Source organism: Hipposideros armiger, unplaced genomic scaffold (assembly GCF_001890085.2).
Source record: "Hipposideros armiger isolate ML-2016 unplaced genomic scaffold, ASM189008v1 scaffold_220, whole genome shotgun sequence".
NCBI classification, from domain to species: Eukaryota; Metazoa; Chordata; class Mammalia; order Chiroptera; family Hipposideridae; genus Hipposideros; species Hipposideros armiger.
In genome coordinates, this window is record NW_017731570.1 from 243,401 (window position 1) to 258,237 (window position 14,837).

At 44.2% G+C, this 14,837-nt stretch overlaps 1 protein-coding gene across 1 annotated transcript in view; it reads left to right on the forward strand.

Moving 5' to 3' along the window:
* The window catches only part of LOC109389079 (voltage-dependent calcium channel subunit alpha-2/delta-3), a gene marked incomplete at its 5' end in the record, with an annotated part of 298,701 nt that overhangs the window by 216,410 nt on the left and 67,454 nt on the right, over nucleotides 1-14,837 (forward strand). Inside the window, 2 exons of the mRNA XM_019654329.1 lie at nucleotides 5,307-5,369; nucleotides 8,450-8,520. Of these exons, the coding sequence (XP_019509874.1) occupies nucleotides 5,307-5,369; nucleotides 8,450-8,520 (134 nt within the window). The remainder of the gene's footprint in view (nucleotides 1-5,306; nucleotides 5,370-8,449; nucleotides 8,521-14,837) is intronic.

Sequence of the window (14,837 nt, forward strand, 5' to 3'; positions counted from 1 at the left end):
CCCACCATCAGGTGTAAGAACCCAGCACCCCCATTCTCCCTTCTCTCTCCTCTCCTCTCTCTTTCTCCTCACAAATGAAAACAACAGGCAACCAACCTGCCTCCACAACGTTTTGCTGTGAATGTGGAACAACTTCCGTCTCTGAGAAACTCTACATGTATAGCATTTGGAGGCTTATTAAGATGGCACACAGTAGGTGACCAATAAACATGTGCTGAAAGGATGTCAGCAGTTTCTTTGAGGGCTGACTATCCACTACACACTTCACACTGTGCTCAGCACTTTGCACTCACCCTCCCACTTAATCTTCTCAACAACGCCATGAAATAATTATTGCTATCTCCATCTTTCAGATAAGAAAACTGACACTCGGAGTGTTAACAGACTTTGTTCTAGGTCACACTGATAGCAAATATCAGAGTCCCTGAGTCTCAAGCTAGTATCTTAGCTTCCTAGGGGCTAATACCACCTTCCAGCTAACACAAGCTTGGCACCCTGTTCCACACCCCCAGGTACCCTTCCTTCGTATCTCTGACTGCCCGGTTTCCATGGCCTGGCTTGGGGCTTTAACCTCAGGTGCTGCCTGTTCTGCCTTTGTGACCTGGAATCGAACTTTTCTGAGCAATAGTGTGTCATCAAATAGTTGAAGAAAGATGTCTTCTTTAAAAAAAAAAAAAAACCAACTTCTCTCTGCTTTCTCTCTCTGTCTTTATCTCTGCGTTTTTCAGACAACCACATCCTTAGATGTTTTGTCAGAGGTGGCCATGGAGTAGGTGCTTACGATATCTGTCGAAACTGAGCTCCTCATTTCTCCAAGGCTTCCAGCCTGCCAGCCCAGCCTTGGGACAGAGTGATGGGCAGACACCTTCTAAGATGTTTGGCTTTATATGGGGGACACGTAGTATAGTGAGGGAAAGCTAAGAAAATAGCTCCTTTATTTCTTTTTATTGGAGGGGGGGTGGAGAAGGCAACTGAATATGATTTGTTGTAAAGAGACATGGAGAAAGCAATGGATCAGATAGGAATCTGGCTAATTCTGATTTTTCCATAACCCAGTACCCTGCTCACCTAATTCCAGTGGGCCTACTCCACTCCACTGCACGTCCCAGTAGTAATTTAACCCAAGTGGTTGTTGGCAGGGAGGTCTGTTCAGGAAGTCATTGTGGTGATTAAATTTACCTAACATAACAAACAGCATTGCCTATGAAAACTTAATACCTTTCAGAAAGACTTAATGCCTTTCAGAGTCAGCAAACCAGGTCACATCAATGACACAGCAGCCTCGCTTTTGACCTGTGATTTTCTCACTGATTGAAATCGTAACATTGTCACTATCTGTTTCTTGCTCAATACTGTGGCCAGATCTTTTAATTATCTGTGTAACCTTGAAATTCAAACTTACTCATCAACAAGTACAATATGGCATCTTCTCTGCCATCAAGGTCCTGGCATGGAATCCTAACATAAGGAAGAAAAGGTAAATTTTTTTTAAAATGTTAGATGGAAGTAAATGCCAGTTGGTACTCAGTGTAGCCGAGGCAAATGCTAATCCCCAGTCCTGACCCAGGAGAGCGTGCCTGCTGTGCTGGAGCAAAATGTCAGGCGCCTTTGGAGCAAACAAAAGCTCAGACATACAGTCCTCCGGGGGCCTCGGTCAGCCCTCCTGTTCCTCGTCCCATCACCAGCTGGTAGGTTGCAGACCAATCAGACCAAAACGAGTGGATCATCAAGTGTATTTTTAGACTGTAGCTTATAATATTGTTCTGTTTTTTTTCTTCCATAGATTGTTCCTTAGCAAGGGATGGAGATGTACAGAAAATCCCCCTCAGCTGTATCTGACAAAGTCACTTGGTTTCAGATACTAACTTCAAAATCATATGATTGGGGAGTCCAGTGACCTAAAATTGGGGTTGATACCACTTTACCAAATGACCCCAAGCACCAGTCGCTTTTGTTGGTTTTACTTGGTTTCAGCCATAATACTAACACTCCAGACACTCGGGGTCCTAACTGGTCTGGCTGGTTTTTCTGTCATTTGTCATGTTTCCTTTGGTGACATGTGGCAGATGAGATCTGTCCTTAGCGATATGTATGTTAAGGGATAGCTTTTTGCAAACAGGAAAAGCCTTCAGGAGCCAGCACGACCCCAGGACCCTAACGATGTCCTGTTGTCTTTGGTGAGGAAGAGGGCTTGGCCCCTGAAAGCAGTGAGCTTTGGGGCCATGTAGCACTGGACTCATGTCCACTTGCTTCACTGTGTGACCTTGGGAAGGGTAATATCTCTGGGCCTCAGTTTTTTCCTCTGTCCAAGTGGATAATCTCTACTTGACAGTGTGAAAAGCAAGAATTACGTGCGTGAGTTGATGTCCTCCTATAGCTGCTGTTCTTTTCTTTGTCTTCTCCTTGGTATTATTATTTCTTTATGCATCCTATTAATTCATCTTATTATTAGAGAGGACCACACGTTTTAAGAAGAACTTCTTTGTGTGATAGATTTCCACTGGCATTCTCCCCAAGGTGCCATTGTTCTATTCCTACAGCTTGGTTTTCCAAGTTCTGAGTTGACACAGCCTTAACTCCTGCTCTAGAACTCTCACATCTGTCCCTTCCACATCACAAGAGAGCGGGAGCAAGGGCAGGTGCCTGAGAGCCAGGTCTCCTCATGGCCATCCCGACCTCGATTCCACCCACTGCTGGCCAGTTAAGGTGCACAGAGGTCCTCCTTTACAGCACATAATGAAACATTTCTTTGAAGCGTTGGCTCTAAAGGAAGTGGAACTTGTGAAAATACATTTATTCTATTTAAGAAACTTAGGTTATAATTGCAGTTATACTCTAATTATCCAAACAAAGAAATAAAATTGAGTGAGGTTTGGGAGTGGGGAGGACAGTTGGCCCTTGAACACCACTGTGTGTAAACTTTGGACTTTCCAGAAACTTAACTACTAATAGCCCACTGTTGACCGAAAGCCTTACTGATGACATAAACAGTCGATTAACACGTATTTTGTATGTTATATGTATTACAATAAAGTAAGCTAGGCAAAAGACAATGTAAGAAAATCATAAGGAAGAAAAAATACATTTACAGTATTTACTGAAAAAAATCTGCATATAAGTGCACCAGCACAGTTCAAACCCATGTTGTTCAAGGGTCAACTATATAATGTTTCTGGTAAAATTATAAAATACCACGATATAGACTTCTTTACTTTACATTTGATTTTCTCAGAATGATCACAGGAGAGTCAGATATGGTAGAGTTTGACCAGTTTCCCCAGGAGCTGCTCTTCGTCCCTTGCTTTTGAAATCATTCTCTTTGGGAGCATCTTTCATATTATCTACAGTGATTTTTTTTTCTTTCTTTCTTCATGAGTTACTTCTGACAGATCCTAATGCCAATGACTTCCCTCTGTGATTGGAGCTGGTCTCTAACATCACTCTCTTGGACTTCATGAAATTTTGCCTCTTTCACAAGATTTTCAATTGACTTTATAATCTATTTCCCTTATACCTGCCTCGTATTGGCCAATAGTTATAACATTAGACAAACAGAGATAGTGACAAAAGCCATAGGTCTAATATAAAGAGTACAAATTGGCTAGGGACATTTGAGTGGGAACTAATTTTATAATTAGGGGTGGTTTATGATGACTTTTGATTCTCTACACACCTGGGAGGATTCAGAGGGTCAGTATGTGAATATGGAGGCCACTCCTATACTCAGCATGTGTTTACTGATTGAATTGGGGGTAACCTCCCTTTGCTTCAGTGTCTAGATCTGGAAAATGAGGATCATGACACTCAAATAAACAAGGATATGGACTTATCTTAACTCAATGTAAATTGGATTAAAACTCATTGGAGTACCAATCTAAATGAACAAATAAACAACAAAAAAAGAAACCACAGCTGACTAAAAGGACTTTCTACAGTGATGGAAATGTCCAGAAGCGTAATCATTAGCTACAGCTACTATGGAGCACTCAAATGTGGCCCATGCAACTGTGGAACTGGAATTTTAATTGTAATTAACTTAAAATGAAATTTAAGTGTGCATGTAACTCATGGCTGCCATATTGGACCGCACAGATCTATGAGATTGCTTCCGTAATACGGCCTCCTGAAAATGGAGAATGAAGTTGGTCGGAGTCCCACCAGGGCCAAAGCAGTCTCCGTGCAGCTAAGAGCTTCTTCAGGTAGCAAGAGTGTGACCAGGTTACCCATGCCACTCATCTGGCCCTTTTGAGTGACCGAGAGAAAGTCCATTGCTCACCAAAGCAGCCAAGTCTTTCATAAAAGGGGCTAGCAGGGCTTTTCATTTTCTGCTGATTCTCCACCACTGCCTTGTGCTAAAGATGAACCTTTCTGACCAACTCAGCGCTGTGCTTTTTATGCCTGACTAAAACCAACTCCATGGATAGGTAAATGTCCCAGAAAACATCAGCCCTGCGGTGGCCTGGAGCGAGGGGGAATTTAGTTCAGGGTAAAGATATGTTACAAATTAAATGTTGCAGTTGGTATGTAAAGCTGCAATAAATAGAAACTGAGTTACATCAAGGACGGAATTAAACCTTAAGTTTAAACTCCACAGCACTGTAATTAAAACTTAGCCTGTAGCAAATCATTCACTTGAGATTAAAGTAGTGTAGGGGAAGCAGGGGTTTGGGGTTACCTTGCTTTCCACAATTTATAAGTCTGAGCTACCAAAAGCTAACTGCCCTGCCTCCAAATCCAGCTCCCAATTAAAAACACAGTTTGAAAACCTTTAGGAGGCCTGAGGGGCCCCTTTAACAGAAGTCTGCCCCTCACCCCCCCGCCTAAGTCTATGAACAAATTAAAAAATATGACCTGGTCCCCTGATGGTCTTCGGAGCTGACATGGTGTTTTCATTGATACATCATTAGAGTAATGACACTGTGCTGGCGTTTTGCTTTCCAAACAGCCTCCACTTCAACCGCTTTGAATATGGGCTCAGGGCCTCTGAACACTGTTCCTGGGAAATATTATTCAGGTCTTATAGAGAAAATAAAAAGAAGACAAACTGTAATTAATCATTAATGCGTATTCTTCTGTATCCTAATCCAGGGTGTTCAGGCTTAGCTTGGTGTTTTGCTTTTGTTTGTTAGTTTTGCAAAATAAGCTGTGGGCTTAGCTAAACCATGGCCTTACCTCCTACAGCCAGAGGCATTCCCAATTCCCCCAAAACAACCCAAAATAGGTTTCCCTCAGGTTGGAAGTACGTCATTTTGTGTAAAAGCAGTCTGAGGATACAAAGTTGAAACTGTGGTATTTTTCTTTTCTAGACTGTGAACTGTTACCTCATAGACAATAATGGATTTATTCTGGTGTCTGAAGACTACACACAGGTGAGCGAAAAGTTTCTCCCGACTCAAGAGTAAGGCGTTCACAATGTGCTCGGCTCAAGGAAAACAAATTATGGTGTTAAAGCTTTGAGACAATGGTCTATATTTAAGAGGTCATAGCAGGAGATTATAAAACCTTATTTCCATCCTTCTAAGAATGTCAGACCTCCTTCTCAGCAGGCCCCAAAGAGTTTTTACCTCCCAGTGGGGGGTGAGGGGGGGGGCTATAGAGCTCAGGGTCTGCTCTCTCACTCATAAAATGTTCAATTTATAGATCTCTTTGCCTCAAGGGTAGAGGTGCCTTAAAGAGTTTGGACAATCTTAAGGAGTTTTCCTCCTTTTGATATTTTATCTCCGTGTGTGTGTGTGTGTGTGTGTGTATACACACATATATAATTTTTATATACACAGACACAGATATATATCCAGCATAATTATTCCTTATAGTTTTTGCTTTCTGAAAATCAATTATCTGAGTTCGAAGATTAACTTAGGCTCTCAACACAGAAGACAAAGAATGTTCTTCTTTTGACGGAGCCATGTTGGGGGCAGGAGGGAAGGAGATGGAAAAAAAAACAACTATGGGGCTGAGCACAGAAATCACCACTGTATCTTGAAATTATAAATAAGAGTTAAAATCAATAGTATTGTAATAGAGAAACATGGGTTTCTCCTTTAAACCTTTTTTTGCAATTATAAATTAAATTAGCATATTAAAAGAGGGTAAAATACAAGCATGGTTAGCAGTGTGGTGTAACAGAGAGGCGAAGGGAGAGGGTTTCTGGCGGGAGCTCTCTTCGTAACTAGTTTTGGGACCTTGTGCACATCACTTAACCTGCCTGGGCCATCTGAAGGCTCTGTGAAAGGAAGATGGCTGACTAGTCAGACTCCTTCTAACTCTGGTATTGGAGGATACTAACATTTTATAATGCAGTCCCATTTAAACCATTTGAAATTCTTTGGTGGTCAACAGTACAATAGGCCCATTGATGCTTCATAAAGTAGTTCATTGTCCTTAAGTGTGGTTCCTGAGGGTCAGAGCTCAGTGCTTCTTCGTTTATCAGCACTGGCCCCAGGGAACGTGTGGAACTGTGCTTGTTTCCGCTCTTATCCAGAAGATTGTTGTGGGATTTTTAAGTGCACCTTTGATGGGTGAAAAATCATACTATTGAGGCGCAAAGTGCCAACACCCCATGTTCTCAGCTGCTGAACATCAGTGGACGTTGAACAGTTAATGGCCATTAGATAGGGAGAATAAGCCTATGAAACGAGGCCAGACTCTGAGGCAGCAGCGACGTCCATAGGCCTATGGTACTATCCCCATTTGGGAGGAAAAACACCAAGCTATTCGTGTATGGCAACAGACGGACCCTAGACCTTTAGTGGTCAACACTAGAGCATATGCAAATATTAGATTACAGTGTTGTGCCCCTGAAACATATAAGGTGAGTAGCCAATACTACCATGATTTCTTTTTTTAAAGAAGAGTGATTGATAGAGCAAGGAGCCTAATTAATCACCTGTGAGAGGAACCCTGGCCACCCGCCATAATGGTGAGGGGCTGAGACTGGGGAGAAAGGACGTGGCGGGTATGGTTCAGCAGTGAGTGCCGGATGAGCCATCAACGCGAAGCACAGAAATAGCGGCTGTGACAAAGCCATGGCCGCTGCGTGTGGGCCCTGTTCCCTGCTGTCTCTCTGGGGAGCAGGCCCACAACATTGCCCAGGGAGCCCCCTGGCCTGCTCTGCCTAGGCCCGCTTGATGTCTGCTTTCCTGCACCCCAGGTTGGGTAATTCTTCTTCCTCTAACAACCAGTTCCATTGACACGGGCATATTTACACACATGAAACACCAATGTCCTTCCTGCTGCTGGCAGCAGCACGTGCCATGCCCACAGACATTCCCAAAGGTCCCAGTGCCCCCAGAGTGGAATATTGTCAGTGCGGTGTTTCCTCCTTCTTCTGCCTCTCTTTCTTGACTTTTTGGCAAAGTCCATGTAGGTCTTTCTGCCCCAAAACTCCAAGGAGCGTGGTTGAGATCACTCAGTTGTAATGGAATTGGGATTCAGTATGGAATGTATTATTAATTCAGGCTCCTAGAGAACTGCCCTCCACCCACCCGCACATGAGCTATAGTACAAAACCTTAGAACAGCCACAGTAGAGATAGGTGTTCTCTACTGGTCTACACTGGCCCATTCCAGGGTGGTGCCCCACTCTGTTCTTCTGTACTGTGTTCACCCTCCCCAATGAGACGATGATGGTGGTGACTCCGGGAGCCTGGAAGGATGCTTGAGGATGTGAATCCTTTATGCACCATTCGGAATTTGCCAATCTCGGCCAGCGCCATGAAGGAGACTAGCAAAACGATCAGGCTGGTGGTGGGGAAGGACCTCTGGTCCCCACGTGCCTTGAGGACAGCCCCAGAGTAGGAGGAGACCACTGGAGACCTGACTGACCGTGCTGTCTCCTCGAGGGGCCAGACTGTCTCACTCCTTGTCAACATATTGACTGCCTGTGGACCAAACACGAGTGGTCCTCAGAAAGTGATTTTGAGAAAGGACGGTTTCTCAACTGTAGGAAATTTATAGGGCCGATGAAGAGGACTGCTATATTTCCCTAAACAGGTCATCCAGGAATTATAAACAATTCTTTTTATTACTGCTTAGGAAGCCCTTTCACAGCCTGTTTCTGTCTGTATGAAGTAGTGTTTTAATCACAAGGGATTGAGTGCAGATTAGTACTTACTCCATCCAAGGGTAGTGTGTGTGTGTGTGTGTGTGTGTGTGTGTGTGTGTGTGTGTGCATGGTGTTTTAATTCCAGCTCTCAGCACATGTTACAATGCAAATGCCCTCCCCCCGCCCCTGCCATGCACTGTGGGACATTCACATCTGCTTACTAGTTTGCTGTTATCCCAGGACTATTAAGACCTTTTCCACTTTTATGTAACAGTAGTGCTGAAAAACCTGCCTTTTGCTCCTGTCAGCTCTAGGACAGACTGTGTCCGTTTTTCTTTTTCTTCTCTGGTATTTGGGCACATTGTTTATCTACACTTCCTCATGGGTCTTCTTTTCTTCCTCGCAGACTGGAGACTTTTTTGGTGAGGTCGAGGGAGCTGTGATGAACAAATTGTTAACAATGGGCTCCTTTAAAAGGTAAGGATTTTATGGTCCCCTGCACCCCCCGAGAGAGTTTGCCTAAATAAAATAAAACAAACCAAGGTCAAATAAAGCAAGCCCAGACTTGACCCCGTGGCTGGTTTGTACTTGTGTTCATGCGCCAGAAGATCTCGCTGAAATCTGATGCCTCCTGCATGAGTGTTAAGAGTCTTAGAAACACAGCTCACAATGAGTTTCCTGTTCGCCCAGTATAGAGTTTATTGGAGGCCGATATTGAAGTCGGAGCCTGCACTGGGACACAATTATATCAGTCTCCAGCAAAGGAGTGCAAAAGCGTAGGAAACGTTTTTCACTTGGTCAAAAAGGAGGAGTGTATATTTTGTCTCACATGGACAAGCCAGGGAAGCTTGCTGGAAATCTGGAATTCAGGGACGGAAAGTGATATTTAGAGAACTTGTTGATATAATTTTAGAAAATCAAGTGAAAGGTCTCAACACCTGCTCCCAGATGGAGGTAAGTTTACATCTGCTGCTAGAAGAAAACCCAGATGGTGCCAAATTCCACTGGTGGCATGTGCTGCTCAACTGGGTCCTGAGAGCTCTCGCTGCCCCTAACGAAAGGCTTGTGAAGCACACCTTCCTCGCAGTGTCGCTCCCGGGGAAGGCTAGCCATGCTCTTGGGATCACCAGTGCCTATGGGAAAAGCCATCACCCCGAGAGATCAGGATGTCAGGAATATCCTCCAGGAGTCTACTTGTCTCCCTTCTCTTGGCCTCCCAGGAAATGGCAGCCTTTGAAGTGGTGCTTTCCTGGGCACATTGGATGCTGTTAAATACATAACAGCAGGAAATACAAAGATGGACCTCAGCTCGCCTGTGAGAACCATCACACATTGGCTGCCAGTGGGAAAGGCACTCCTGCAGCTCAATAGCCAGCAAGTGTGAGCTCAGGAAATCAGACTTTTAAGCCAGTCAACAAGACCAACCGAGCCCTGTGCTGAAAGCAGGGAATTTGAAAATGATGACCCAATTTTTGTGATTCCATAGCTTGTTTGTGCCAGAAGGAGGGAAAACAAGAAATGATATTTAAAAAAAAATTGGCATAAGTCCAGCACTTCTGCAATCTCTGACACACTCGCTTTCAGGCCTGCCTGTAGCGGAGGGTTCGCTTCTGCTCAATTCCCTTTTTAAAATTCAAGTACAGTTTCTAGCTTGTTTTTTTTTTTTTTTTTTTTGCCAAGAGTCGTTGTGCACATGCTTGAAAGCTTTGCTTGGAGCTGAACTCGGGTTGCTATGGAGTTTCCTGGACTTCTTAAAACGTCCCAGGGCAGCTTCTGGGTTGTCTGCCATCCAGGGCACCCCTGGTTTTTCGTATCTTTATGTGGATGTGTACATTTGTATCGTGTTAGCTTGTTTTCAACTTGGTAGTGGGGGGGAGACAAAAGATGAAGAATAATCACACACATGTTTCTCATTTGAAAGCATGTTTTTCAACTTCTTTAACAAAATCTTTTTTTTTCCCCCCTTTTCCCTCTTGGATATTTCTTTTAATAGTTTGTTGGGAGGGGGGAAAGAAAAGGTTGTAGTAGAATTTTAAATTCCTAGTCTTCTGCTTAATGTGGGTGAGGTATGGTTGGCATGACTCTAGAACTTTCTTTTACTAGGAGAGTAGCTAACACATTTGAGAAGAGGGAAGGGCTGGGGACTTTCCTCCATTGGAACAGCAACTGCTGTCATCTGGGAGTTAGTTGACACACCTCCGGGGCCTCTTTGAAGGGGCCCCTTCCTGGGGCCAGGAAGAGCAACAAGAGTTTGGGTTTTAGAGTCCAATGGATTGGGTTCAAATCCAGGCTCTGACATTTCCTAGCTGCATGACTTAGAATAAGTCAAGTTACCTCTCTCCAAGCTTTGGTTTCCTTACAGTGAAAATGAAGATGATAATAATAATTACTTCCATGGGTTGCTGTCAGAGTTAATGAGATAATAATAAGCATAAAGTTCTTACACAGCGCCTGGCATATATTAAGGGCTCAATAATTGCTAGCTGCTGCTGTGACTTTTGCTGTTGTGGATCCTTGCTCAGTGTTGGCTTTGCTTTCCGCTTGGCACCAGGTTCCTTCAGCACTCACACATTTCTCAGCAGGCTTCCCAGGACACCTGATGATGGGGTCTCCATACTGGGGCCCTGCCGTCCTCATTGAGATCAGACCTGCGTGCCCCTGCCCTTCCCGGCATGCTGTGCTTACTCACAGCATTAGGTTGACAGGCTTTTCCTGAAGAGAAGATCTATATTTAACAAGCACTAAAAGGATGCAGCCAAAAGTAACTGACGATGCTGTGGGACAGAAGGCTTGCGCCATGTTAAACAGGACGCATGGAGACTGAGCCGCTCTGGCGCCATGGCTGGGCCCAGGTAAAGCTCAGGGACCGTTCACTGAGACGATCTCTCATCTCAGCATCTCAATCAGTGCCCCGATGGCACAAAGTTGTTTTTACTTGATCTGCTTTATACCCAGCCCTTCAGAAATGAGTTTCATATACGACAACGCTGCACATCATCTTCTCTAGAAAGATGGAGCTCACAGAGAAGAATGCCATCTCCCTTTATCAACCTCCCTTCTGTCTCCCTCTCCTGGTGTATATTTGCTGCCTCTCTCTCTCTCTCTCTCTGGTGTTTGCCTATGGGGCAGTGGACTCTTTCCTGGATTGTTTCCTGGTGACCTGATGGTCATTCTACTCAGTAGTGCCATCAGAGGGAAAGCACATCTACTTCTCTGTCTGCAAGGCCATGGAGAAGGAAGGAGAGCCAGTGATGGGTGTGAACAGATTACCAACTTGAGGGAGAAGCTTTGAGAAGCTTCGGCAACAGCACGTGCAAACCATCTAAGGGACAGAGTGGTCCATCTTCATGGCTTTAGCTGAGCCTCTGGCTTGACTCTGTCCACCTAGCTTGCATATGACATAGTATCCTGGGGCCAAGTAACACACCCGCCACTTCAGCAGTGTGAAAAGAGTGATCACCATGGCTACCTTCCCTCAGCCCCTTCCACACGCCAGGCCTGGGTGGCACCCGGTACCTGACCTCTTCAAGTCCTTTCCAACAACTCTGTGACACAGGTATAAACAGGTGCAGCAGCCCAATCTGCAGGGAACAGTGCAAAATGAACACGCAGTGCCCCTTGTTTAACAAGTGTCAAGAATTTCAAGACAGTGGCAACAGAGCATAAACCAAGCACGGAGCCCTTCTAAGCGCAGAGCTCTGACCAATTACACAGGCCATGTGCCCATGACATCGGGTATATAAAGCCTGGGTATAAATATACTCATGTTATGGATGGAAATGGTGAGGCTCAGAAAGCTTCAGAACTTGCCCTGTGTCTCTGTGTAACAGAGCTGGGTTCAAACATCCTGCAGTCTGAGCATAGAGAGAATTTTCTGGCTTCTGCCCTTGACCTGGTTCTCCATACAATAGCACTGTATAGTCCCCGGAGCTCCCCCGGTTGTGTCTGAGAAGTAAAGGGCGGCTCAGGAAGAATACTCAGCAGTGTCTTATCTGGGTAAGCAGAGCTTTCTGGATGGGAGGCTAGCTGAGTGATAAGATTGCCCAGATTTCTTTTAGCTGAAGTTGATAAATCGTTGAACCAAGCCACATTCCCAGGCTTCACGTGTTTTCTCCTAAGATACCAAACGCCTTGGTCAGCTTTTTGGGTTTCAAACCGAGAGCTTCAAATACTTCTTCATTCCTATCATGGAAAGTAAGTGGACTCCCTGAGTCGTGACTCATTTAGGGTTTCTCATTTTAGCTGTTTTTCTTTTTCACCCATGTTCATGCCTAGCAAGAGCTTTTCTTGTCACATTTCTCAAAATCCATACTCTAGGACGCCCTTTGCTGTCATTGGCATCGACTTCGCCCCTCTTACAACTAGTGAGAGAAAAATCTCATTTCAAAATATTTTTATTGGGATTCATTTATTTCCCCCCTTTCCTTGCCTCCAGTGATGCAAATTCAATGTCAAATATCCAGGGAAAAGTGAAAAATTCTGTACAGCCAGTCATAGGCGAGTATTCAAGATTCCTGATAGGGCCTCTGATACACTGAACTTGAAATGAACAGATTCGGGCTGAGCACCAGAATCCCCACCGTGTGACCTTGGACAGATGCCTCAGTCTCTTCGAGCCTCAGTCACCAAAATGAGGACCGCAGGGGAATTTTGTGAGAATCAACTAAAACAAGATCTGAAAATGCTTTGCAAATTGCCAAGCTATTGCAAACAGGACATAAGATTAGCTCTTGAATCAGAGCTCTAAAAGTCTGAGGTCTTTTTTTACTTTTTTTTTTTCACTCACTAATGACCCCCAAAATGTGGTTACTGCACAGCAGTTACCTCCACAGCACAGCCTTGCGGGTGGGCCTCTGGGCTGGCCTCTGCTAGCATCTCCTGGGAAGCTTTTCAGACACCTATGCTCCTCAAGAGATTCACATTCAATGCTTTTGGGGTTGAAGCCCAGGCATTGATGCTTTTTCAAAACATCCATGTGATTCTCATGATAGCCAGGATCAAGAAATATGAAATTGAAAGTACCTGGGTACCAGTCGAGATGCTGCCCACTTCAGAGCTGCCTGAACTTTGGCAATTGTAACTCACTAAATTTCGGTTTTCTCTGCTGCAGAGTAGAACTGAAAAAAATTATTCATATACCTGCACGTGAGGGTTAACTGGAATAATGCATGCTTTTAGCAAACATTCTTGTGGTTTCTGCCAAGGGGTCTTCCCTTGTTCTTTGTGTATCTAATTAAGCTTGAGGAAGGAAAGGCCAATTGGGCGCACCTGGCCTTTGGCTTGCAGAGAAACGGACCGCTTGCTAATAATTTGTTTTTACTTGGAGAGCTACTGATAGTTCCTATCTCTCTTGGCCGTGGCTTTTCTGTTTGGTTCCATATTGTTTGTTTGATACTTGGTGCAACATTCCTGAGCTTTCATCTTCCCAGACCATTCGTATTTTCCCCTGGGGCCTGGGGAATGTCCCTCTTACCTCACCCCATACACATACATTCATTAGCATGGTTGACTCGCATGGAATGGCCTGTGGTGGTTCCTTCTGCTATTTTAATTGCCTTCCTAAAAAGGTGACACATCAGGTAGAGATCAAGAGCTGGACCATTTCTTACCGCTGTCTGTACGTGATGGAACTGCCCTGGCATGACGGTGGGTGACTGGGAGCTTTCCCTGTCCTCAGTAATCACATTACATTTCAGTGAATGCCCTGGCCTTGGAGTCTAGAGAGTGTTAAAAGAGAAGTCTGTTATGTTTGGATGTCTGCTCTCCTTTAATGCCGACTGCCCCACTGATGTCTAATACTCAACAACTCATGTAATGAATGTAATGGCTTCTTGGCTTCCTGTTGACCTGACCATGTCCACAGAAATATGCTTTGTCAAAGGTGGCGTTGAAGGGAACAAGAAGACAGATTGGCTCGGACAACTGAGTTTCTGGGCCAAACTTTCTGGAGTGCAGAGACACAGAGATTCCAATGGACCACTATTAAAATCCTAAAGCTGCTGCTTGGGGATGCCCAATTACAACAATAGCATCTTCCCCATAATTACAGCGTGTCTGATTTATTGAAAACTAACTACAGGCAAGCCATTATGCCAAGCGGTTCATATACAGTACCTTAATTCATCCCGGTAACAACTCCTTGAAGAAACCACTATCACTCTTTGCACTTGACAAAAGTGGAACTGGAAGTAGAGACTCCAAGCATTTTCGTAACTTGTCCAAGTTCACCACAGCAGTGAGTGAGGGAGATGAACTTTGAACTCATATGTCTTGGGTTCCAGCTTCCAGACCATGGTCTGTTAATCACCACTCATCTTTTCCCATAGTTGGAACAGATTTAAAGTATTTTCTGCAGAGATATTTGTTTGCATCCATGCTTGTTTTGCTTCAAGCGACAGTAAAAGCAAGTTTCTAAAACAAATTTGGAGTCCAATGTATCAACTAGTAGCTGGTCCTACTAGAAATAATAGGAAATTACAAAATAACAATGGGTTAAGCGTCTTTTTCTGTTTTATGTGAAGGAAGTCTGAAAATATTAATTTGAGGGCCTAATGGTGTCAATATGGATGTATGACCATATCTTTTTTTCTCTATCTTCCTCCAAGTTGGCCATTAAATTCAAGGTTACTTCATGGTCCAATGTAGCTGCTCAGATCCAGCCATCACATCTACAGTCAGTGTTGGCAGAAGAAGGATTCAGGGAGGCCCAAAAGGCCAATTACAATTCTTTATTAAGAAACTTTAATAAATACATTTTATTTATTAAAGTTTTATTTATTAAAGGATTCACTCCC